General features: G+C 40.9%; 1 protein-coding gene across 2 annotated transcripts; it reads left to right on the top strand.

The window, feature by feature from the left end:
* The first annotated feature begins 9,437 nt into the window (after positions 1-9,437).
* On the top strand, positions 9,438-13,772 carry MAP1LC3C (microtubule associated protein 1 light chain 3 gamma). 2 transcript variants are annotated; one of them, XM_037822110.1, is made up of 5 exons: positions 9,438-9,572; positions 9,683-9,738; positions 9,898-10,004; positions 10,757-10,873; positions 12,357-13,772. In XM_037822110.1, exons 1-5 carry the CDS (start codon positions 9,515-9,517, stop codon positions 12,604-12,606), a joined length of 588 nt encoding a protein of 195 aa, XP_037678038.1. In that variant the 5' UTR covers positions 9,438-9,514; the 3' UTR covers positions 12,607-13,772. The 2 variants fall into 2 exon arrangements, with proteins under 2 accessions (XP_037678038.1, XP_037678045.1); XM_037822117.1 differs by lacking the exon at positions 10,757-10,873.
* Positions 13,773-24,793: the final 11,021 nt, after the last annotated feature.

Raw genomic sequence — 24,793 nt, forward strand, 5'->3', positions numbered from 1 at the left:
CAAGATTACATCAAAGATAATGGCATTTGGGGGACACAATATATTCAAACTGGCACACCAAAAGAGAGTAAAAAGAGAAAATAGAGGTAGAAGAAGAGAAGGTTAAGATAAGTAAAGTAAGATACTAAACTAGAGTACTTAGGGATGCACATTTTGGTTATAAAACAAAGATACTCAAGGAACTGATGGCTATAAAATTCAGGATGTTATAGGGGAGAGGGAGGACATTGGTATTAGGACAAGGGAAATGAAGGGCTTCCTAGGGGTGGCTGGCAAGGTTTTATAACCTGGGTGGTGTTTATGGGATGTTTGCCTTATAATAATAACTTATTAAGCCATCTATATTAAAAGCCAAGATGTTAGTCTTATAATAACTTACTAAGCCATGTAGCTGCTTTGTGTGGTTTTGTTTTATAATATTTTTAATACTGATATTTAATCAAATTGAAGATGCTACTGATTGTAAGATAACATTACTTTATGTACCATTGAAAGAAAAGAAACAGCCGTTATATTGACATGCCATCAACTATGACACCCTATTTTTAAAAATGCTCAAATAAGTACCTTAGAATAGATGAAATGCAGTAGTCAGACACTACAAATGCCATTCCTTATGCACAAAACCAGGCAACTACCCTCATCCCCAGTCAAAGACTTGAAGTTTTGAACAATTGTCTCTGGACAATTGGTACCAGACAGGCTCTGATCACAGAAGACATGAAACAGCTGAAGGCAAAATAAGGCACAAAGCTGAAAAGAAACTATACTAAACAGCATGATTCCCAGTCCCATTATCCTATTTAAATTCCATTCTCTTTCTGGGATTCCAATTATACTTGTTAGACTGTATTGGCTCTACAGTTCTGGGGTGCTGTTGTGTTTACTTCCCACTCTTTTTTTCTCTGTTTTTCAGTTTGGATCATTTCTATTGACTTATTTGCAAGTTTACTGATTCTTTCCTTGATTATTGAGTCTAGTGATGAGATCATCAAAGTCATTCTTCATCTCTCTTACTGCCTTATAGTTTTTAGTTTTTTGTTTTTTTTTACTTCTTGCATTTTCATTTGACTTGTCGTTTCCATCTCTTTAGTGACATTTCCCATCCACTAATACATAATATCCAATTTTCCCTCTAAAACCTTTAACATATCAATAAAAAGTTATTTTAAATTCCCTGTCTGATATAGTCATTGGTTTATCTCTGAGACTGCTTTTGTACCTTGTCCTTAACAGTGTTTTTTCTTGCTTTTTGGTGTGTCATGTAGTTTTTTATTGAATGTCATATAGTAATTAAAACAGTAGTGACTGAAGTAAATAATATTTTTCTTGGAAATGGGCATGCTAGGCAGAAGAGGCATGGGTGTTTTAAGTCAAGAGTTTAGGTGGGTTTGGGTTTTATTATCATCATAAGCACACTATTGACTTCAAATTCCTCTAGCATTACCTTGTGCTTGGGTGGGGGGATGCCAGAGGGTTTCTTTTTTTCCAATGTCCCTGCTCTATCCTCAGTTTTTAGCCTTCCTCCTGCACCTGTGGCTCTGAGGGGGCTCTCCTTCCATGCTCTTGGCCCACTCCAGCAGTTACTGTTGCTTATCACCTGGTGCTTGTTAGTGGTAGGGGCCAGGGATGTTCTCTGTTGTTCTCATGCAGCCTTGATCTTAGGCAACCCGAGACCCTGGGTCTTGTGTTTATGCCTTTCTCAGTGAGTCTGCCCCTTCCTCAGTGGCAGAGACCTTTAATTTTGGGGGCCTAGGACAGTTTTCATGTCCCTATCCCTGGAATAGAGTTTTTTCTTCTCCCGTTTACCATTACAATGGGTCTTCATCTGTGCCCTGGGAGCCACAAGGTTTGCTGTTCTTCGCCCAGCAGTTTTAAGGTTTTTATTCTGTTCTGTAGGGCAAAATGGTCCTGGTGGGGCTTTGTTTCCTTCCTATCACAATTGCTGTTCCCTTCCCATGCCTGTACCACCAAGGGAGGCTTTTCTGGTCTTGTGGCCTGTCCTTAATCTTTCTTGTGAGCATCTGCTAAAGATCTATAGAGAAGAGTCTCCAAGTGGGTACAAACTCCCTTGTATATGTGACTCCAAGAGTTCTATACTCTGACACTAGCCCATACTTATCCTGTAGCAATTCATTAAAAATTTAGCTAAATTCGTATTCTCATGTATGGAGGCCATGTCTTCCATGCCCAGGTAAGCCCGTGGTAGCATTCCAGCTGTCCTTGGAGGCTCCCATCTGTCCTTAGATTTGGGCTAGTTGTTCACCCTGAAACCTCAGGTTTCTGATAGTTTAAAGAAAATTTAGGATTTTGTGGATTATCCAGCTTTTCTTGTTAAGATGAGAGTGATACTCTTCCCAGTTTTTCTACATCCTAGACAGAAGTGGAACCCCAAATCTTTGTTTTTTAACTGCTCATAGAGGACCTCTTCCCACTCTCCTTTCATTCCCTTACCATCTCAGTCTAGATAAGTCTAGAGATGGAGCCAAATCATGACTACATAAATTAACCAGGCTGCAGTAAAATATTTCTGAAATGGGTGAGTCACTAGTGGCCAGAAGTAAATCCTAGTCACTCCCTCACCCAACATTAAGATACCATTTAATGACTAGATGCAGCCTTGAGGGTAATATTGTTCTTCATTGTGTCCATTAAATTAAAATTTACAATCCACTACACAATAAAAGCACATCTATATCATCCCAGCATGATCCTGGCAACATGGTCAGCATGCACATCACTATTAGTGACCTCCAGCTCCCAGGGACTGTCTAATTTACAGCACCAACAGTCTTTCTAAACACATTGGTGTTTCATACTTGCCGATCATTGTTTAGGGGAGGCAAAAGAATAGTTGAAAGAATCCCAGATAGGAATCATAAGACTTGCCTAAAATTGTAAATGACTTCAGGTAAACCACTGAACTTTTCATGCCTCTTTTTTTTTTTTTTTTTTTTTTTTTTTTTTCTCACAGGAAAGCACATGAGGGGCTGAACTCTTAACTCTGAAATTGCAACTCAAAATTCTGAGACCCTAACAAACAATAAACTTTTATTTATGAGTAACCATTTAAAGACTATTTCAAAAGTTCCACAAGAGGGCAGCTCCTCCACATCACTTAATGTCTGGGGAGAAAAAAAATCCAAGCACCTTTGCGTCTATTATAAAACTACCCTCTTATAAACTATTTTAGTTTCTGTTAATTATACAAGTAGAACACAAATATATTCTCACTTTTAAATATTACAATGTTAAAGATAACGTTCAAGTCACTTTTGATTAGTAACCCCAATCCTAGTACCCTCCCACATTATCAGTTTGATGGATATATTTTTTTCTATGCACTTTGGTTTTCTGAGTTTTTTAAAATGTGATTTCTGCAACTAATTTTTTTAAAACACACATGATTTGAACATCTCTTCCTGTCAACATACATAAGTAGCTTGCTGACTTTAACCACTATCTTGTGTTGCATGTAATGCATGTGCCATAATTAACTCCTTCTTAATTGATATTTGGATTGTGTTCCATTGTTTTCAGTGCTGCACTGAGTATTTCATTACTGCATTTTAAAAAAAGCAAAGAGCCACACTTTTTTCATGGTAATTTAGATTTTATAGCTAATTTATTAAACCAAAGTAGGAATGTTTTAATTTTGCTAGTCACAAGACACAGAAAAAAGGATTAGAGGAGGGGGAAAGGGAAGTGTTTAGGTTTATTCCATTTTGTAATATAAATCATCCTAGGATGCCCTTCCCTGTTAGAGGCACTTTACCAAGCATGGACTTGACTTAGATTGGATCACAGCTTTGAGACAAATGGCCCAATTACTGCAGGAGGACAAAACAAGAAAGGAATGGTCAAGTGCTGCCCACCCACCATCATCCCATCCCACCCCCAGTGAGGTTAGGTTAACTTTCTGGTCATGTGAGGGAGCCATTTTGGAAGCAGAGACTCTAGCCCCAGTCAAGCCTTCAGATGATGCAGCCCCAGCCGACATCTTTTTTTTATTTAGTTTTATTGAGATATATTCACATACCATACAATTATCCACAGTGTACAATCAATTGTCCATAGTATATCACACAGTTGTGCATTCATCACCACAATCAATTTTTGAACATTTTCATTACTCAAAAATAAAATAAAATAAAATAGAAGTAAAAAAGAACACTGAAAACATCCCATCCCCCCATCCCACCCTATTTTTCATTTAATTTTTGTCCCCATTTTTCTACTCATCTGTCCATACACTGGATAAAGGGAGTGTGAGCCACAAGGTTTTCACAATCACACGGTCACACCATATAAGCTGTATAGTTATACAATTATCTTCAAGAATCAAGGCTACTGGGTTGCAGTTCAACCACTTCAGGTATTTCCTTCTAGCTATTCCAATACACTAAAAACTACAAAGGGACATCTATATAACATATAAGAATCACCTCCAGAATGACCTCTCAACTCTATTTGAAATCTCTCAGCCACTGAAACTTAATTTTGTTTCATTTCTCTTCCCCCTTTTGGTCAAGAAGACTTTCTCAGTCCCATGATGCTGGGTTCAGGTTCATCCCTGGGAGTCATGTCCCACATTTCCAGGGAGATTTACACCCCTGGGAGTCATGTCCCACGTAAGGGGAAGGAAGGTGAATTTACCTGCAGAGTCACTTAGAGAGAGAGGGCCACATCTGAGTAACAAAGAGGTTCTCTGGGGGTGACTCTCAGACACAATTGTAAGTAGGCTTAGCTTCTGTTTTGCAGAAACAAGCTTCATAAGGGCAAGCTCCAAGATTGAGGGCTCCACCTTCTAAATTGGTAGTCCTAAATGCTTGTGAGAATATCACTGATTCCCCAGGTGGGAAAGTTTAATATTTCCACATTTTCCCCCAGTTCCTCAGGGGGGCCCTGCAAATACATTTTTTATTCTCTGCCCAAATTACTTTGGGATGTATTGGGATTTCAACTAATCTGTACAATCCTACCAGATTTCACTTCTTATTCAAAGTTCCTTGTAATTATGGTGTTTGAATAAACTGACCATGCAAGTTAAATTATTTAGTGTCTCAGCCAACATCTTGTCTGCAACCTCACAGAGACTCCAAGCCAGAACACACAGTCAAGCTGTTCCTGAATTCCTTTCCCATATAAACCATGAAATAATATTTGTTGTTGTTTTAAGCTGCTAAGCTTAGGAATAATTTGTTATGCAGCAATAGATAACTAATACAACTAATATCTAAGATGTGAGCTTCTCTGGATAACGTCAGATGGCTGGGATCAGGCTGGGTAAATTCCCAAGGTCTCCGAACATCAGGTCACAGTGGTTGAATGGTGCTGTATCCCACTCCCAACCTCAAATATTCTAAAAATGCAGTTTTCTAAGGTGGCCACAGGCCAAGGGCCAGGTGTTTTTAGGAACACATTGTAATAAATGTAATAGATGCAGAAAGCAAGAATTTTCTCCGAATCTGAGGAAACTGGGCTTGGAACTCCTTTGCAATGGACTCCATCAAAACCTGCTACCTTCTCCAACCAGTTTCCAAATTTTTGGGGGGGTCCACATTAGGTTTATTTTTTCCCTTCCTACTTTCCTGTGTCTAAGGGATTAGTACTAGCCCAGGAATGCCTTGATGTCAGAACATCTTTTTTAATCCCCATGGATAAGACACAAACACTGACAAATTTGACTCATAAGAGGAGACCCAGGGCTTATGACAGTGGACTGTGGGCGCTGTCAAACATACTTAAATCCTTTAACCTGGCACCCCAAAGGAGCTGGAGGTACCCTGCTCACCTTCACTCTAGGTTGCTATGGTTTTATTTCCTTAAAAAAATATTCATTCTGTGATGACCTTTGGGGAGTAGGAGATAAATAGGCTCCATATTTGGAGGAAATAAAGGGAACAATTTCCATTTTGAAATGAACTTTAAAGATCCAAACAGTGGCTGGGACAGAGGGTCTGGTCATTTCAGAACTGCTGAGTTGAAGAGACTGCTGGATGTCTTGGAAAATATTTTCCTTAAGATCATGAGGTCCCCTGCCCCACAACTTATTAATTTAAAATTCAACAATGGGACACATTTGGTTATAGTGGAATGAGCACTGTTTCTGGTGTTGTATAGACATAAGTCCAAATCCACCGGCTGTGGAATCCAGAGAATGTTATTTTGTGTCTCTGAGCTTCAGTTCTCTGATCAGAAAGAATAATTGAGAAAATATATGTAGTGTTTAACACAGTGTCAAACACACAATAAACATATCTCTTCCCTTATTCTGATGAAGGGTAATAATGATAATAAAGTTGGTAATGTTGATAAGGTAAGTCTTTTGTCCAGTCCAACCTCAGGCTTTCATGGCAGCTTGAGAGCCAATGACCTTGTCTTGTCCAAAGAACTTTTCTTTGATCCTCAAGTTCTTTACTAACAAAACGGTGGAAACAATAACTTACACTTGAGTTGTATGTGCCACAGGCACATACGATTTATGTTGCAAATTTTTTACATGTATTAATAAATACATTTGATATACACAGCCCCCTGAAATAAATATATATATATTTTTTATTTTACACACAAGGTAACTGAGGTAGAGAGAGGGATGTATCAATTGGCCCAAGTTCTCTTAGTTAGTAGGTGATAAAATCAGAGCTCAAACGCAAAGGGTCTAATTCCAGGGCCCACACTCTTTTTTGTGTGTATGGAATTTTAAATGTAAAGCCAATAAAGAATGTAGGAATTGCTTGGAAAATGATCATTGAGGCAGAGAAAATTAATGCTCACTAATTATAGAGGCCTCTATGTTTCACATCTCCCCCAAACATACACATATATTTAAAGTTCATCAATGGCAGGAGAGTGGGAGTTAGCTGTCACTCTAAGCACCTTAACTCTGAGGCAGTTAAGAGCAAGCGTGTCATTGTCACCTATTTTCACGTCTGAAATGCTGGAGACAAAGGACTCCGAGACAAACAGAATAGTACATCTGAAGCAACCTGTGTACCTGAACTTCCTTGGACTAGAGCCAAACAAAAGTCTTCCAACTTGCATTGGTCTGTTATAAGGGTGAGAATAAAGCTTTATGTTTAGCTACTGAGTTTGGGGATATATTTCTTACTACAGCATAGCTTAGCCTAGCCTAACTAATAGTTGTTAAATGGCAGTGATTATTATTTTTCTCAAATAAAATACAGATAACCTTGGAAAGAAAATGTCATGAAGTCGATATGGAAAATGTAGGATTCTGTCTTCTTGAGCAATAACAAAGACATTATGAGAGCTCGAAGTTTTTAAAGTGATAAACTGGGTGAGTATGAAGAGGAAGGAGTCAAGAGGTCCAGAAAGGGAAGAGAAAGGCATCTTTATGGAATATTTGCCAGGGCCCTTCCTGGACTCCAGCAACCAGGTAAGTTGGCTGAGTGTGGTGCAGAGCTTTATAAAACAACTCAACTCATTGCACCAACTCACTCCATGGGGCCTAGACAGAGTCAAGGAAGGGCACTGTCTATGCTGGAATGGCCCTAGAATCTGGAGGCTGACTAAGAAACCCTTCTGACTGCTGAGGACTCAGGGGCTCAGAGTGGGCTTGGCAACCATTATCCCAGCTTTCTTGGCAGAAAGAAATGCAATTAAAAAAAAAAACAAACAAAGATTTTTAATAATTATGTAAAAAAACAGGAATAACCTACCTCCTTTCATTGTGTCACTCAACTAATCTGGAGAATATTTGGTTACTTCCTTCTATACCATCATCATTTGTCTGAAGACTCTTCCAATGTCAGATGACTCAGCATGGAATGGTGCCAGGGCAATGACTTCTGCAGAGCATAACTGACAATGGAGGAGATGCAAATGGTTCAGTTAATTCTCCATTCAAGATGGGGCTGGGCTTGAAAAATATGAAAGGCTCACTGTGCTCCTGGATGTGAAGTGAGGTGAGCAGCCTTAGTAGCAATATCATTTCCCAGATGGGGAAGTTGAGTCACTAAACCCATAATTTATACATAAAAGGAACATGATGTGGTGGAAAGCATCCTAGATTGCAAAGAGGAGAACCATCTTTAACCGTCTGTTTTATCCCAGTTAGGCAAGTTCATTCTTATGGATCTCAGTTTCACCTCTTTTTTAAAAATTAAATTCGGTTTTATTGAAATATATTCATATATCATACAATCATCCATGGTATATAATCAACTGTTCATAGTACGATCATATAGTTATGCGTTCATCACCACAATCTATTTCTGAACATTTTCCTTACATCAGAAAGAATCAGAATAAGAATAAAAAATAAAAGTAAAAAAAAGAACACCCAAACCATCCCCCCCATCCCACCCTATTTGTCATTTAGTTTTTATCCCCATTTTTCTACTCATCCATCCATACACTGGATAAAGGGAGTGTGATCCACAAGGTTTTCACAATCACACTGTCACCCCTTGTAAACTATATTATTATACAATCGTCTTCAAGAGTCAAGGCTACTGGGTTGGAGTTTGATAGTTTCAGGTATTTCCTTCTAGCTATCCCAATACATTAAAACCTAAAAAGTATTATCTATATAGTGCGTAGGAGTGTCCACCAGAGTGACCTCTCGACTCCATTTGAAATCTCTCAGCCACTGAAGCTTTATTTTGTTTCATTTTGCATCCCCCTTTTGGTCAAGAAGATGTTCTCAATCCCACGATGCTGGGTCCAGATTCATCCCTGGGAGACACGTCCCACTTTGCCAGGGAGATTTACACCCCAGGAGTCAGGTCCCATGTAGTGGGGAGGGCAGTGCGATCACCCGCCACGGGTGATCTAGCTTAGCTAGAGAGAGAGAGAGGGCCACATCTGAGCAACAAAGAGGTACTCAGGGGGAGACTCTTGGGCACAATTATAAGTTTCCTCATTTCTTAAATTCGAGATCTTGAATATGATAATAACCGTCCTGCTCACATTTCAGGAACTGCAGAAATACGACAAAACATGTTGGACAACTGCAGAGGGCAATGCTACCTTGATAATGTTGGATTTTAACCCCAGTTTCACATCTTTTTATTTGTGTGACATTGGGCAAATTACTCAACCTTTTAGAGTATCTATTTCTTACTGTGAAAAATAGCATATTTCAGCATAAGGTGGAAGACTCTTGGATCACCTTCATTACTGTAATATTAAAATGTGCTCACTTAAGGCTATTTCTATCCAGAGCCCAGGACCAACGTACTACATCATAAACCTAAATTTCTTTAGTAAAGACAAATTCTCAACTGGTCGTGAGCAAAGTGACTTTCTGACTAACAAGCAAGGAAATTCCGTTTCCATCCTCAGAACCCACCTCCCTCCTGCCTGAATAGAGGGTGGGGAGAAGGGAGGGGAAGGAGAGGCCTGATATCACACAGCCCTATGTAAGGGCCTCCTTTAGGCTCCTGCAGGCAGTTTGGAAGCAGCTGGAGGAATGAGTTAGGTCCTGCTTGTGGGATTTTTTTTTTTTTTTTTAACAAGTCAGATTCAGACACAGCTGTTGAGTAAAATGCAGCCTCCACAGAAAAGCCCAAGCCTCAGACCTTTCAAACAAAGGAAGAGCTTAGGTAAAGTTCTTGGGGTGTCTTTCTGGACTCCAGACCTTGAGAGAGGGAAAGAAGAAAATACAGACTTCTTTACGTACTTACATATTCCTTTGCACTTACATTTTCCACAGCAACCAGAAGAGAGGAAGTTGCTGGAATCCGGGCAAAGTTCCCAAGCAAGATCCCGGTAAGGACTCATATTTTCTTAGGGGGCCTGCGATCCTGTTCTTTGAAAAAATGAAAACCATTCAACGACCTCTTTCTCTCTGTTCCAAGTTCCTAAGAACACTGAGTCACATTCTTAGGCACTTGCTTCAGGAGAGATTCATGCTGAAACATTTGACAGGTGGTAGTGGAGCGCTACCCCAGGGAGAAGTTCCTGCCCCTGCTGGACAAAACCAAGTTCCTGGTCCCACAAGAGCTGACCATGACTCAGTTTCTCAGCATCCTCCGGTAGGTGATAAACTTCCCGGGGGGTGGGCTGGGAGGCGGCAGCTGTGAACGCGCCTGGGCTGTGGGGGGAGTGGGGGTCTGGCAGAGGAGAAGAGAAAGAGTTTATGCTTCACCTTTTCCTTTCAATTGTTCTCTAAAAAGGATGATCTCATGAGTAACCTATTTTGAACAGGAAGGGAATACCTTGCTAACAACCCTAAAGTGAGAGTTCCCATTGTTGACATAGTAGAGGCTTTCTGTTTTATTTCATCTCTTTACTGAAACTGTATTTTAATTGCTGCCTTCAAATGTCTCTAATAATTTTCCAAAGGAGCCTTGTTTTTGAAACAATTGAAGGAGCCTTCTGTTTTCAAGTATTTTTGAGGCCCAACAGTGAGCATTTTGCCCCTCATTAGTTCTTTTCCTTTTCTCCCTTGATGGCAGGGAGGCTTTGTGCACCTGCTGGGATCACCAAGCACAGGAACAAGGTTTTTTTTCACAATCACAGGATTTCAGTCCCACTCAGGAGAAGGAAGGGCAAAGCAAAGAAAATGTTGCTGACTTTAAAAATAAAACTTAAGGAATATAAGTTGTTACCTGCCAGTCGGACTCAATACAAATGATACGGACTAATGATAGCTGACTGGTGGGGTGGGGGTGTCAGTAAACGTCAGTATGTCTCCCCGAGCTGGAAATAACCTCTCGGAGGTTTTGACTGATGCAGACGTTTTCTCCAGAGCATTTATTATGATTTTTCTTATGAGCTGTTTTAGAACACTCAGACTTCTCCTCAGATCTGCTAAGGGTTATTTAGTGGAAAGTGAAGGCAACTACAGGAGAATCGAAGTCAGGAACAGATCCGATTCGTGTCAGACTCCAGGATGCTGGAGGTGAGCACTCTGGGTGCTCGACAGCGACCATCAGAAAGTGCATTTGGACACCATCCCCCCTTTCTTCCGTGTAGGTGCATCTCCAATCTCCATGCACTCCCCATCCTCCATCCCAGGGATTTCTGAATCTCTAAATTAATTCCTTCAAAATTACTTATGAAGCACCTGCGATATAGCAGGCTATTTACAGACAAAAATTCGTGCCCTAAACATCTTCCAAGCCACAGAGTTCTAAGCCTTGGGGGCTTCTCAAAGTTAATCAAAGGAGAACCTGATAGAAGAAGAAAGGAAAAGAAAGGAAAATTTCTTGACCCTTCAGAGCTGACTGCAAACACCATCTTCAGCTCTGTCCTTTCTAACTATGGAACAGATGTTTGCTCATCCCAGGAGAACAAGGCAATTGTCAAGGTTCAATCTTTGGATTATCCAGTTCTAACTAACCAGATTCAAAAACTATTTTCCCTCCCACCCACCACATACGACACCTCACAGCTGGGAGTGCACCGGCTGTGCCTCTTTAACAACACAGAGTGAGGCGGGTTGGCTGTTTAGGAGGACAGGTGGTTAAAGAGAGGTTTAGCCATTACCAATAGACTTAAGTTGCCATGTTATCAAGAAATGGTTCAGAACTCTTACCACACCCAACCAAACATTACTGTTCCTTTGTCTCTTTAACACAAGGGAGAAGTTTCTCTCAATGCCACCCCAAAGCTGTTTAAGTGAAAATCGGACCATATGGCTTTACAAGGGAAATTCTCCATTTTAGATTCATAGCAAACAGAGGCATATTTGCTCAGCATTTTTAACCTCTAAATATTTTTTCTAGTGAGTGAAGGAATGGCCTTGCACTTTAGACCCACTTGAGAGTCCCAGGGCATTTTTAAATCCCCAGGAAAGTGTAGTGAGTCTTTTGGCCGATTTCTAATAGCGATTTTGTTGCCCCAGGGTATACTGCAGAGAGGGCCAATTAGGCAGGTCCTGCAACTTCTCTTGATCCTGGTTTCTTTATCCCTAATGTAGGGAATCAAATGAGACAAGGGGAGAGGTTTTGCTTAAAAAGTTTAGTGGTGGGCAGATGTCAATGACTGTTTCAGGCAGGTGCAGGCAGGTGTGTAGGTAGAAATGGCACTATGAGCACCTACAGGCAGGGGTGGGGGCAGCTGGGGGTCTGCTCGTGTCTCTGGAGCAATGGTCCTCAAAGCCGGCTCCATCTGCTTCACAATCATGCAGCTTCCTGGGCTGCTTCCTGGATCAACGGAATCAAAATCTATGGGGGCGGATCCCAGGAATCTGCATTTTCAACAGCAGGTTTGAGGACCAGAGCCCTAGAGTGGGGAAGGGAGGGCATCTGGGTAGTTATGTTTACATGTTTACATTGGACAAAAACGGAGGTAAACCTTCAGATCAGAGGCCCATTCCCCGCCAAAGTAACTTCTTTCTGCAATCTCCCCAACCCCCTACCCGCGCACACCCACAAACCCAGGAGCCGCTTGGTCCTAAGGACCACTGAAGCCTTTTACCTGCTGGTGAACAATAAGAGCCTGGTCAGCACGAGTGTGACCATGGCAGAGATCTACAGGGACTACAAGGACAAGGACGGCTTCGTGTACATGACCTACGCCTCCCAGGAGATGTTCGGCTGCTTCGGGCTGGCAGCCAGCAGGGATTGCAGCTGCTCAGGCACAGGGCCTGCAATCATCTCAGGCTCATGTCAAGGGGAATTTGTCTTCTAATGGATGCAGATGGAACTGGTTTTCCCTGTGTTGCTTTGGAGGGGTCAAAGAAAATAAGGATGACCTGGAGAGTCAGCCCCATCAAATGACATGGAAGCCATGGGCCATTTCTTGCTTGGTTTGTCTTTTCCTGCTCTCTTTCATTAAAAGAAGTTCCCATTGCTCTTGGAAATATTGTAAATGGTAACTTTTTTCTGAATAAGGAATGGTTAACTTTTGTGATGATTTTGTATGATGAGCTGGAGTTATCTTTTCAATGTCTTCTATGGTCGAGGCAGGGCAGGGCATTGGGGAATCTGATTTCCCCCCCTTGCATGTGGACAGGAGTCATTTATGTGGGTCAGTGTGGACAGATCCACTGGTCTGTGGTCTCTGTGGAAGCCAGTGCAGCCAGTGTGGCCCTACCTGTGTCATTAAAGAAATTATTGATACATTTCCACAGCACTCACTCAGTTATTTCCTCTTATGTTCCTTTTTGTCTATGCCATACACATCTATGCCAATGTTATAACTTCTCTATTTTAAATAATTTAAATGATTAGTCTTTTTTATAGAATAGAATTTTAAAAATAATGGCTAGCATTTAAATTATTTTTCTGGACAAGGCTTTGTTCAAACACTCTACATGTGTTTATTTCTCATAACTATCCCATATGTTAAGCACTATTATCCCCATTTTAAAGATGAGAAAATTGGGTCAAAGAAAGGTTAAGAAACTCACCCAAGGCCCCACAACGGGGTTTTGAAACCAGGCACTCTGGTTAGAACCCAGGCTCCATACCCCCTTGCCTGTCTTCCTATCTGAGGCAGAAGTTTCTTCACTTGGTGGCAACCTGCTAGTGCTTGAAGCTGAGCTGCACCAGCTCGACAGCCCACAACAGGAGACAGAGAAGGAGACACGTAACCGCAGTAGAGCTTGGTCACGTTAAACTAGTTTTGTGCTAAGGACGATTACTGTATGATCTCATCAGTATGAAATAATTAGAATAAGCAAATTCAAAGAGTTTTAAAGTAGAATATAGGTTAAACCAGGGTCCAGGGTAGGAGTAGGGGATGGAGAATTAATGCTTAATCACTACAGAATTTCTATTTGGGGTGAAGGAAAAGTTTTGGTAATGGATGGTGATGATGGTAGCAGAACATTGTAAACATAATTAACAGCACTTAATTATATATTTGAATGTGGTTAAAAGGGAAACTTTAGGTTGAATATCTGTTATTAGAATAAAAAAACATAGGACTATAAAGCACAAACAGTGAACCCTAATGTAAACTACGGACTATACTTAATAGTACAGTCATAATAATACTCTTTCACCAGTTGTAACAAAGGTACCACACTAATGCAAGGTGTTAATAATACGGGGGTATATGGGAACTCTGTATCTCCTGCATGATTTTTTCGATAAACCTACAACTCCTCTAATAAAAAAGAGTTATATTTTAAAAATTATATTAAAAATCGAACAAACTACTTCTGTGCCCAGTGTGGGAGAGCCCAAAGCAGGGAGATCCCCACTGTGCTTGGAGGGTTTGGTCAGGGAAGGCTTCACAGGGGAGTGCATTTTGAGCTGGGTTTGGAGAAGGAAAAGTTTTCATGGGAAGAAATTCTTTTCTTTTTCCTTCCACTTATATCCAGTAAACATCTATTAGACATCTGTTGTGTGCCAGGCACTGTTCTGAGAGCAGGAGCTACAGCAGTGAACAAGACAGATAAGGGCCCAGCCTCCTAGAACTGGCTCTGGTGAGGGAGGAAAGAAAACACAGAGACTAGTTGTAAGTGTTAGGAAGACAATAACAGAGTAGGGGACAGAGATGGTGAGGGAGACTTCACCTCAGTGGTCAGGGCGGGCCTCTCTGAGGAGGCGACTTTCAATCTGAGTCCGTACCATGAGAAGGAGCCAGTCCGGTGTGGATCTGGAGGAAGAGCCTGTAAATTGTGTAAGAGAGTCAGCTGTGTGTTTTAGCTTCCAATATTTTTGTTGATGCTGCTTCCCTACAAGCTTTTGGCTTCTCTGGTTGAAGCAGGATATTTTTAATGGCTTATTTAAAATGGGCACAAATTAAAAGTTTGGCAAATATTTATTGTCATCTTCTTTCCTCCAGACTCTGGGTGCAGATGGTCCCCCCTAACTCAGCAAACAATTGTCCCTGATGATTCCTCCCCCTTTACACCCATTTTCCTTTTTATTTGATCATTTCCTCACCATCCCTACAAAAAAAATAACCTGGGTCAATTTCTGTTGACCAGTGAAAATGATTACATTATATTAAATTATTACACACTAAAAATGACAATGATAAGAAGGATTGAACTGCCAGTGGAGCGGAGGTGGGAATAACTGGGAGGGCAGGTGAGAACTCAGGGGCCAGAAATGGGAAGATTCAGGAGAGGATACCCAGGGAATGCCCTGGCAACTTATTTCCTCTCTTGTACTTTAAGCCTGTTTTTAATGTTCCCATTGGATTCTGCAGTTTTCTTTTCCGATTCAGGCCTTTACTACCAGGAAGAAAATTGAAGGAAAAAAAAAGTCTTGTTTCTGATAAATATTGCTACATAACAAATCACCCTGAAACTTAGTGACGTAAAACAAGGATTTCTTCTTTCTCATGATTCTCTGGGTTGGCAGGGAGGATCTCAGCTGGTTTCACCCGTGTTCACGCAGGCGGCTTATGCTCAGCTGGAGAACCAGCCCGGCTGGAAGGTCTAAGAGGCCCTGGGTTCCAGACCACCCACATTGCCTCTCATCCTGCAGGAAGCTGGACCAGTTATGTTATGGTGATTTCAGTATCATGTTCCAAGGACACCAAAGTGAAAGGCACAAGGCTTCACGGAGCCCAGGCTCTGGGACTTGCCCAGTGTCATTTCTGCTGCCTTCTTTGATCAAGCCCAGATTGAAGGCATGGGGAAATGGAAGCTTCTCCCTTCATGAGGTGTGTCTAAAGGTCGTGACCATATTTAATTTGTCAACATACTCCTAATAAACTACCTAGCCTATTCCTCCATCAGTCACATCCGACACTTTCTGGGATTTATTTCCACCAGTGAATGCATAATTCCTCATTGTCCACCCTTCCTTCCTTGCCTTCCCCCAGCCCTCTTTCCCTCTGGCCAGGGTAGTAGATGAGGCTGGTTCTGGCCTCTCAGCTTCGTTCTACCTCCTGCTGGACTCCAGGGAAGAATGGCCCTGTGATCCTCCATCCTTTCTATGGTCACTTGGTTAGCATGGACATTTGGGCAGAAATAACTATATTCTTTCATACAAGGTACACAGAGCAGTACTTGCTCTTGTGATCCACCTCAACATCCTCAAATACCAAAGCTCAGAAGGTTTCTGCTTTAGAGTAAGTGTCTGCTCAGTATAGGTGCTTAACTAGAGCTGACTGCTGCAAGTGAAGGTATTTTTAGCAGAAGGCAAGGCAAGGGGATCAACAATGGGGAAGGCAGCTATCAAATGTATGAAGAAGCAAAAGCACTGTTATTGAATTGTTTGCAGATGATGTCCATTCATTAATTTGCTAAAAAAAAAAAAGAACAAACCTTTTTTTAAAACAACTTTAAAAATTGTAAGCACCATGGGCCAACATTCTAGAAGACTCAGCTAAGGTATCTCTGTTAGGTCCCCTGTCTCCAGGTGGGGAAGACAGACGTAAATAGATAACTGTAGTAGAATGTTCTAGGTAGAATGACAGAGAGGCTCTGACATGGAACGTGTGACAATTCAAAGAAGATAGCAGCCAATTGTATCCGGACCATGCAGTCAGGGTACAGAAACAGGTAAGTTTTCACACAGAACATGGCACTTGAGCTGAATTTCCAAGGATGAGAAGGTTTCCATTCTTGGTTACTACAGATGATGAAGGGTCTAGATATGAATCCTAGATAGAGGGAGCAAATGGGGCAAAGGAGGCAAATTATGAACAGTATGACATCCAAGGAGAAGAATGTTTTAGCTAGTTTGAGACTAAGCATGTGTATTGGGGTGGAAAATGGAAAGCTAAAGACAGCAAGGCAGGAAAGGGCTTTAGGTTTAGATTTACCCCATGGGTGATGGGGAGGCTACCACAAAATGCAGTTTTGTATTTTATTTTGTTTTATTTTATTTCCATTGTTGTATATTAAAAAAAAACGACATTTCATTTTGACTGAAATAAACAATAACAAAATTATTGTGCTGCATCAAAAATATAACAGTATTTTTGTATTATTCCTAGATAAGCTATGAACACTAAGTTTTGCAGATTGTCCAGTTTATGGAAGGAAGTTTATGATTATAAACCAAAACAAGGCAGTAGATATAGCCATGGAAGACCTCTGCTTTGCATTTTAGAAGAACCACAGTAGAAGTAAGAGAGAGGATGCACTGCAGAGCATCGATGTTTGGAGAACAGGCAAAGAAAGAGAGGCTCAGGAAGGACAATGAGCAATCATCATAAGAGAGTTGGCCAAAGAATCTGGGGAGTGTGAGAGCAATGGGTGGATCAGGAAGGCCAAGAGAGGAGAATGTCAAAAGGAGGGTCAAATCACTACACCAACACTGAAGAGTAATACCAAGGAGATGCCAAAGAAATGAAGCACTGATGAAGGACCTGGAAACTGGGAGCTCATGGGTGATTTTGTCAAAGAAGGTTCACTGGAGTGTTGGTGGAGAAACCCAGTGGCAGCAGAGGCAGAGAACAAGGAGGGAGGAGTGGAATTGGAGCTAGTGAGAATGGACAATGGTCTTAAGGATTGGTCTCTTGCTGGAAGTAGGTAGCTAGTGAATAGGTTTTTGAAGCAGTGAGGAACCTGGAATCAGAGGCTGAGCTAGAGGAGTTAGTATAGGAAGGAGAAGGTTGAATTACAACAGATTGGAGGACAGTTGAACTAGGGGGTGTGAACCAACAATGCTAGAGAGAAAAGCAGGGATCTAATTGAGAGGAAAATTAAGGGATTGCTTTGAATGGGAGGAAAAATACCTCCTCCTCAGATACTAGTGAGATGGGGGAGGAAGGGGCTGATATAATTGGGTTCAAACTGGGTACAGGAGATTGAGTGATTTTCTATCATTCTTGCCACCTTTCTGAAAGTTTGAAATTATTTCCAAATAAAAAGTTGAAGAATTAATGAAGTCTTCAGAGTTAAATACATTCTTCAGTTTATTATTTTTAAATGGAATTATAATTTTACTATTTTGAAAATCTTGCTATTTTTATACATCTTGTTACTCTTTCCAGTATATCCAAATCTACCTCATTCTCTTTTACACCTGCCTACTATTGCTCTGTCTGTGTGAACTGTAATTTATTTCATCCACCTCTTTTTAATGAACTTGGTCCTGTTCACAGTTTTTGCTATTGTAAATAACAAAATGTGGGACAGAGCTATAAGCAGTGGAACAAACACTGACTAGGATTTAAATCCCAGCTTCGCTGATCACAAGCAGAATGACCTGAGCATGTTCTTTATTAAATCTGTTTTATCATCCGTAACATGAACATTATCAATAGTACATTGATTCAGTGGTTGTGAGAAATGATGATAAAGTACTAGACACAGAATCTGGCATTCAATAAGCACAAACTCTTATAATAATTCATCATGAATGCCATCTTCGTGCCTATGTCTTTATGTATTTGCATTGATATTTCTGTAGGGTAAGACTCTAGAAGTGGAATTGCTAGGTAAAGGGCAGGAATATTTTCAAGTACGATAAATATTACTGATTTCTCTCTACAAGGTTACTCTAATTTATACTCACATCAAACATGTCTATCTCCCACTAGAAACGTAAGTCTTTAAAATAATTGCCAGTCTATTAGCTGAAAAATTTCCCAGTACTGTATTATTTTGCATGAATTTTGTTTATCAGCATCGTGTCAAGGGTTTTTTGGCAATGTACACTTTCTCTTTAGTAAACTATGCTTATTTGCAGGACAGGTGGAGTGTCCCACTCCATGACTTTAAAATTTTATACCAGTGCTTTGTTTTTTTCTAATACTATTATGGTTTTGTTCCTTACTTTTACATTTAAAAACTTCAATCCATCTGGAATTTACTTTGATGCAAGAAAGGAGGGAAGGATTTAGCGTCCATGTTTTTCAAATGTTTAATCAATGATTCCAACGTGAAGTATCAAAGGATTCATCTTTTGGCACCGAGGCTGACTTGAGTCGGCTGTGACTGGGCGTGGCTGTCCTGGTTCCACAGCAACACTGAACTCTTCAAGGGTGAGGGCTGAAGTTTTTACTTCAATGTCTCATGACCCCGTCATACTGAGCACATAACAGCTGCTTATAGGACAAGACGGTAAACTGGAGAGCTTGCCCAGGCCCCTCACATCACAGCTGGATTGAGGTCTGGGATGCATGTTTTCTCAGTGACTGGATCATGGGGGAAACCAGCTCTTTCCTGTGCTTGCTCCCTTGCATTAGTAACACACACACACACACACACACACACACCCCACACATACACAATCACCTTCACTCCACATCCCAACAAATTACCTGGTGGGAGACAGAAAACAGCTGCCTTTGTCACAGCTAACCCGGGATTGACCTTAGCCTTACTGAGCATCTAGACTTAAAATAACAGTCTATCATCAAGACACTCTGTGGGGAGTGGGGAGTTAACGCTTACTTAATAGGTACAGGGTTTCTGATTGGGATGATGGAAAAGTTTTGGTAATGGATGGTGGTGATGGTAACACAACCTTGTGAATGTAATTGACACCACCAAACTGTATACTTGGAGGTGGTTAAAATAGGAAATGTTATGTTGCATATATGTTATCACAATATAAAATTTAAAAAAAAAGAAAGACATCCTGCAGGAAATAAGGATGGGGCAGTGTGATGGTTAGGTTCATGTGTCAACCTGGCCAGGTGATGGTGTCCAGGTGTCTGGTCAAGCAAGTAATGGCCTAACCATTACTTCAAGGACATTTGTGGCTGGTTAATAAACCAGAAGGCTGGTTTATTAAATCATCAGTCAATTGGCTGCAGCTGTGACTGATTACATCAACCAAGGGTGTGTCTTCCACAATGAGAGAATGCAGTCAGCTGGATTTAATCCAACCAGTTGAAGACTTTTAAGCGAGAAAGATAGAGGACCTTCATTAGAGTTGCCCATTTGCTGCCTGCCCTACAGAATTTGGGCTCATGCCTCCCTACAGTTGTGTGAGACACTTCTATAAAATCTTATATTTATAGATATCTCTTGTTGATTCTGTTTCCCTAGAGAACCCTAACTAATACATGCAGGGAGGGCAGGAATCACAAAAATTAAGATCTGCTTTTGTGCCCTACAAGAGTTTAAAGCAGTATTTCAGAGCCTTCGTTGGTTTCACGTTGCCAAGTATTTATAATTGGCTTGTACCTAGACTCCAGGAATCCAAAGGGGTTCTTAATCAGGGGCCCATTCATCTTTCTCAAGTCTGTTCCTTGCCTCTTCTCCATCTCACTGCTCTCTAAATTAGGAGTATTACGCTTCTAAGTGTATGGTCTGTGCTCTTCAACAAAGAGGAGTCTGCTTCTCAGCCATTTTCTACCAAACTCCCGAGGGTTAGAGGGCCTGAGTCTCTCCACAGATGGGTCCAAGATGAGGTACAGTGTCCCAAGTCCTGGGTAGTAAGACCACTCTGCTTTCTCTTCCCATCCCTTGAAAAAGGGCTCTACTTATACTTCATCTCTTTCCATCATGCTTGTAGCTCAAGTAAGATCAGTTTCACAAGTATGACTTGAGCACATACCCTAACCCAGCACCATTCCAGGAGACAGTGTGCTATCTTGCAAAGAACCCATCCAACCTTTCTCATCAGACAAACCTGGGTTCAAAAGGTAGAACTGCCTTGGTGCTCTTGGCAGAGTTACTTCATCCCTCTGGACCATTTCTTCATCTGCAGAAACTGTAGCTGTTGTCCCAATACTTAAAGACCCTCTGAGCACAGGGCAGGCATCATGGGCTTATGATCTGTGCAGTCACACAGGGGCCCATGCTTAGTTTAATGCTCTGCTGCTGACATTTTGAAATTTTTCATTATTTTTAAACAAGGGGCTACAAATTTGTATTTTGTACTGCATCCCATAAATTATGTCACTGTTTCTGTTCAAGCAGTCAGTGATCTATGAATGGGAAGATTCAGAATCTCATCCCCTCATGGCAGAGAGAGGCTAACTTCTATTAGCAAGTCACAGGTGCTACTTTGGGAAAATCCAATGTCTCTGTGCCTCAGGTTCTTCGTTTGTAAGATGTAGGTAATAAAAGTATTTACCTTATGGGGCTTGGGAGAGGATTAAATGAGAGAATATATGAAAGCCCCTGGAATAGTGCTTAGCACATAATAAGCTATTTTCATTCTTCTTATTTTGTATTTTAAAATTATTTTCTCTAAAGCTGTGTTTTAGTTTTAAGTAATATAACGTCTATAGAGAAAATGTTAGTAAAGAGCAACGATTGTAAACTTTTATGTAGAGAAACTTTTCAGAATACAATAGCATGGGGACAGGCAGTAGACAGAACAAGAAAAACAAATGGCCAATAAATATTTGAAAAGATGTTTCATATTGCACGTGATTGAAGGAATACGAATTACAATAGCCATGAGATAAATTATTTTTCACCTGTTTCACTGGGAAAAAGATTAAAAACGGAAAATATTCAGTGTGAGCCAAAATGTGGGGAAACAAGGGCTTTTAAGCATCGTTGATGAGGCGTACAAATTTGTTCATCATTTTAGGAAAACAATTGGCAATGTTTATCTCAATTTCATACTAATAATCCCAACCCAAGGAGACCAGAAATCTTGTAGCAGTTTGTAAAAACTTATTCATTCATTCATTCATCATTGATTCATTCATCAAATATGTACTGAACACTTCTTTGGTACCAGCTGAAGGCACTGTCCTCATGGACCTTCACGGAGAAAATCAATCAATAAGTAAAATTATATATTTTAGGTAATTATAAGTATGATGAAGTAGTACAAAGTTGGTTCATGGGGTAGAGAATGATGAAGTGGGGAGAGAGGTTTTCTGTGGATGAATGAGGAAGGCCTCTGAGGAAGTGACTCCAAGGCAGAGGCCGGAAAGCAGGAAGTGCTGGTCATGGGGTGGGGTGGGGGTCCTCCAGGGGCAGGCAGCAACGGCAGAGAGGGGCAGCGAGGTCAAAAGTGGGTGGCTCTTCAGAGAAACAGCGTGAAGGGCAGTGCAACAAGCAGCCATTAATAAGAGTCCTTCGATGCTATTATCTGTACAATGGAATATTATAGCCCTACAAAAAGAAGTACAAAGATGTACTGTATGTATTTGGAAATGTGTTTGTGATGTATAAGTAGAGATAGAATTGCATTAAGGTATATAGTGACAGTCCCATTTTGTAATAAACAAATACACAAATGAATGTGTATCTTTCTGTGGGAACATTTGGAAAAATCTGGAGATATAGAGATCGTAGCAAGGGGGTCGGAGAGCTGACTAGTGGTCCTAAAGGGAAAAAGAGAACTCAACAGGTCAGTGTGTTTCCGATGTTGCTCCTAAGGTTTCAGAGTGCAAATTATGTATCCTGGTTCTCTCCAAAATCTAACTCTAAGGTGCTAATCACATAAGCTGCAAGCAATCACATATTCCACAAGCAACCTTATAAAGTGGTTTCCCATTTAAGTAAGTCTGTAGGGAGAGAATGTCCAGATCACATTGACAATCTGATTGTTTTTAATTAACATATTATTTGCACTGTGGTTTTCACATTGCTCCACTGCAAACTCAGAAGGCATGAGGGCATCAGTGAGCTGTGGATTCTGGGTGCTGCGTACTGACATTTGACAGCAATCTAACTAAAGTCAAGGACGCTCAAGTAGCTGGTGACCAGGCTCCTCCCAGGCTGTGAACATCCAGGAGCAACCCGAGGGCCCTTTTCAAGGCAAGGATACCCACCCCCTTAGGCTTTTCTTAATGGGAAGATTAGATAAAACACCACATGTAAAGCATTTGGCACTGACCCTGGAAAAGACTATTGATCAATAATATTAATTATGTCCACCCCTCATTAACTATATACCAAAGGTTTCTGCCTTCATGGAGAGTTTTTATTTTGGGATTGTCCTGCTTTTTTCTTCCCCTATTTCTCCTTTCCTTCTTTCTTTTGGATTGGTTATACATTATTTAGAATTCCATTGTAATAAATAAATAAATAAAAGTACTCATAACCCTGGGGGAAGAAAAAGAATTCCATTGTAATTTATTTTTTGGCTTTTTACTTATACCTCCTCTTAGCATTATTTTTTTAGTGGTTGCTGTAGGGATTAAAATATACAATTTTACTTTGCACAGCCTACTTTGAGTTAGTGATGTGCTAATTCACATAAAACATAAGAATCCTGCAGCTGGATAAGTCCTTTTACCACCCCCTCCTCCTTTATTCTATAGTTGTCATATTATTACATCTGCATCTACAGTCACCCCACAACAAAAGTTATAAATCTCTGCTTTAAATGGTCATATATATTTTAAAGAAATTAAAAGGAAAAAATAGACTTTTACTCCCACCTACATATTTACCATTTCCAGAGCTTGTTCACAAGGGATTGATTATAAGGCACTCTGAGAAAATAATATAGTCATGGAAGCCAGAGAATAGTAAAAGGCAAGACAGGCAAGAATTGTAAAAGTCATAAGTAGTGGAAAGAGTTACCTGGATGATTCTAGTCCTAACCTCACTTTTCCTGGATTGTGGTCAATTATCTCAAAAATCACATGGAATTTTCCTTTTCTTCTGCTTTTACGAGATCAGATTGAATAAAATCATTTATACTTTCCAACCTCTAAATATTTTACCATTTTATTCTACTTTACAATTCCATTTTAGAGGAAGAAGAATAGGATTTTTCTGGATCTCGCTCTCATTAACAGGAACATTGCCATCTGAAAACTTCTTTGATGTTCCATACAGCTCTGAAAAAATACATCATTTCTTCTCTTCTACATGGAGACCAGTTTACCTGAGGTGTCCAGCAAGAGATCACGTTCCCCATCCACTCCACGCCTTGCCTGCTATTCCCTGTGGGCATTGGTGTTGGTTGCCCTTGTTCTGAAAACTGACAGAAAGCCAAGGTGGCTGGAGCACAGGGGAGACGGGGAAGTGGGCTGAGAAGGAAGTGGAGAGGTGAGTGGGGAGAGATCAGGCAGGATCTTTATGGTGTTAGGATTTTATTCCAAATGCAATGAAAAGCCCTTAAGAGTTGCAAGCAATGGGGTGAATGATCCCCATTAAGGACACTGTGATGAGGCAGCGAGCAGACAAGGCAGGAGTAGAAGTAGGAAGTCCAGGCTTGATGAGTGTGTGGCTTAGCTAAGTAAGTGGCAGGGTGACAGGGGAGTGGGCAAGTTCAAGGTCTGATTTGTTTTGTATGACTGCGTGGTATGTGAATATATCTCAATAAAATGAAGATAAAAAAAAGAAAGGAAGAAAAAAAAAATAAAAAATAAAAAAATAAAATGCCTGTGAAACATCAAAGTGAGGCTGCCACATGAGCCGTTGGATTTAAGTGTCCAGAGCTCAGGGAGAGGCCCTGCTGCCGCTTAGTCTTGGAAGTAGCATGCTCCTCTTTGCAGCTGCACCCTCTACCTACCTCCAGCATCACTCCCACTCAACCACAGTCACCCAGGGCCAATCCACATGAGGCTGCCTCTTTGTGAGGCCTAGAGGATCACATTCTTGAAGGCAGGTCTAGGCTGGGGCAACCCATCTCACTTCTCCTGTGCATAGATTTTCCCTGGGCATAGTAGTTCAGATAAGACCCCCAGATGGGCATGGCCTAAACCGTGTTGGATATGGGGAATGAAAAGGGGGCCAGTTGTCAGCATATGAATCCACATAATAAGAAGACAGAGAAAATAAAAATGGGAGGAGAACAAAAATGATGAGAATCTACTGACTATACATATCTTCAAGCAACCATTTGAATTCAAATAAGACCCAATCTTTGAATTGGAGATTGACTCCTGCCCTTTGCCAAGCTGCCGTCCTCAAAGAGGTAAACCAACACAGTACCACCTTTAGACCTGGGCAAGATGAGCCCCAGTCTGGGCCCTTGATTTAGAGGGTTCTGCTCTGGACCTCCTCCAGCCACATCCTGCCCCCAGGTCCAAGCCCATGGGGTCTAGGGACGTGCCCATCCAGAACCCATGGACAATGCTGGAGTGCCCA

The sequence above is a fragment of the Choloepus didactylus genome, chromosome 2, assembly GCF_015220235.1.
Source record: "Choloepus didactylus isolate mChoDid1 chromosome 2, mChoDid1.pri, whole genome shotgun sequence".
Classification (NCBI taxonomy): Eukaryota; Metazoa; Chordata; class Mammalia; order Pilosa; family Megalonychidae; genus Choloepus; species Choloepus didactylus.

Coding starts and splice junctions, on each gene's coding strand:
- MAP1LC3C (XM_037822110.1), top strand. CDS start 9,515: ATGCAGCCTCCACAGAAAAGCCCAAGCCTCAGACCTTTCAAACAAAGG. Junction 9,739..9,897: donor AGTTCCCAAGCAAGATCCCG/GTAAGGACTCAT, acceptor AACATTTGACAG/GTGGTAGTGGAGCGCTACCC. Junction 10,874..12,356: donor CAGACTCCAGGATGCTGGAG/GTGAGCACTCTG, acceptor CCACAAACCCAG/GAGCCGCTTGGTCCTAAGGA.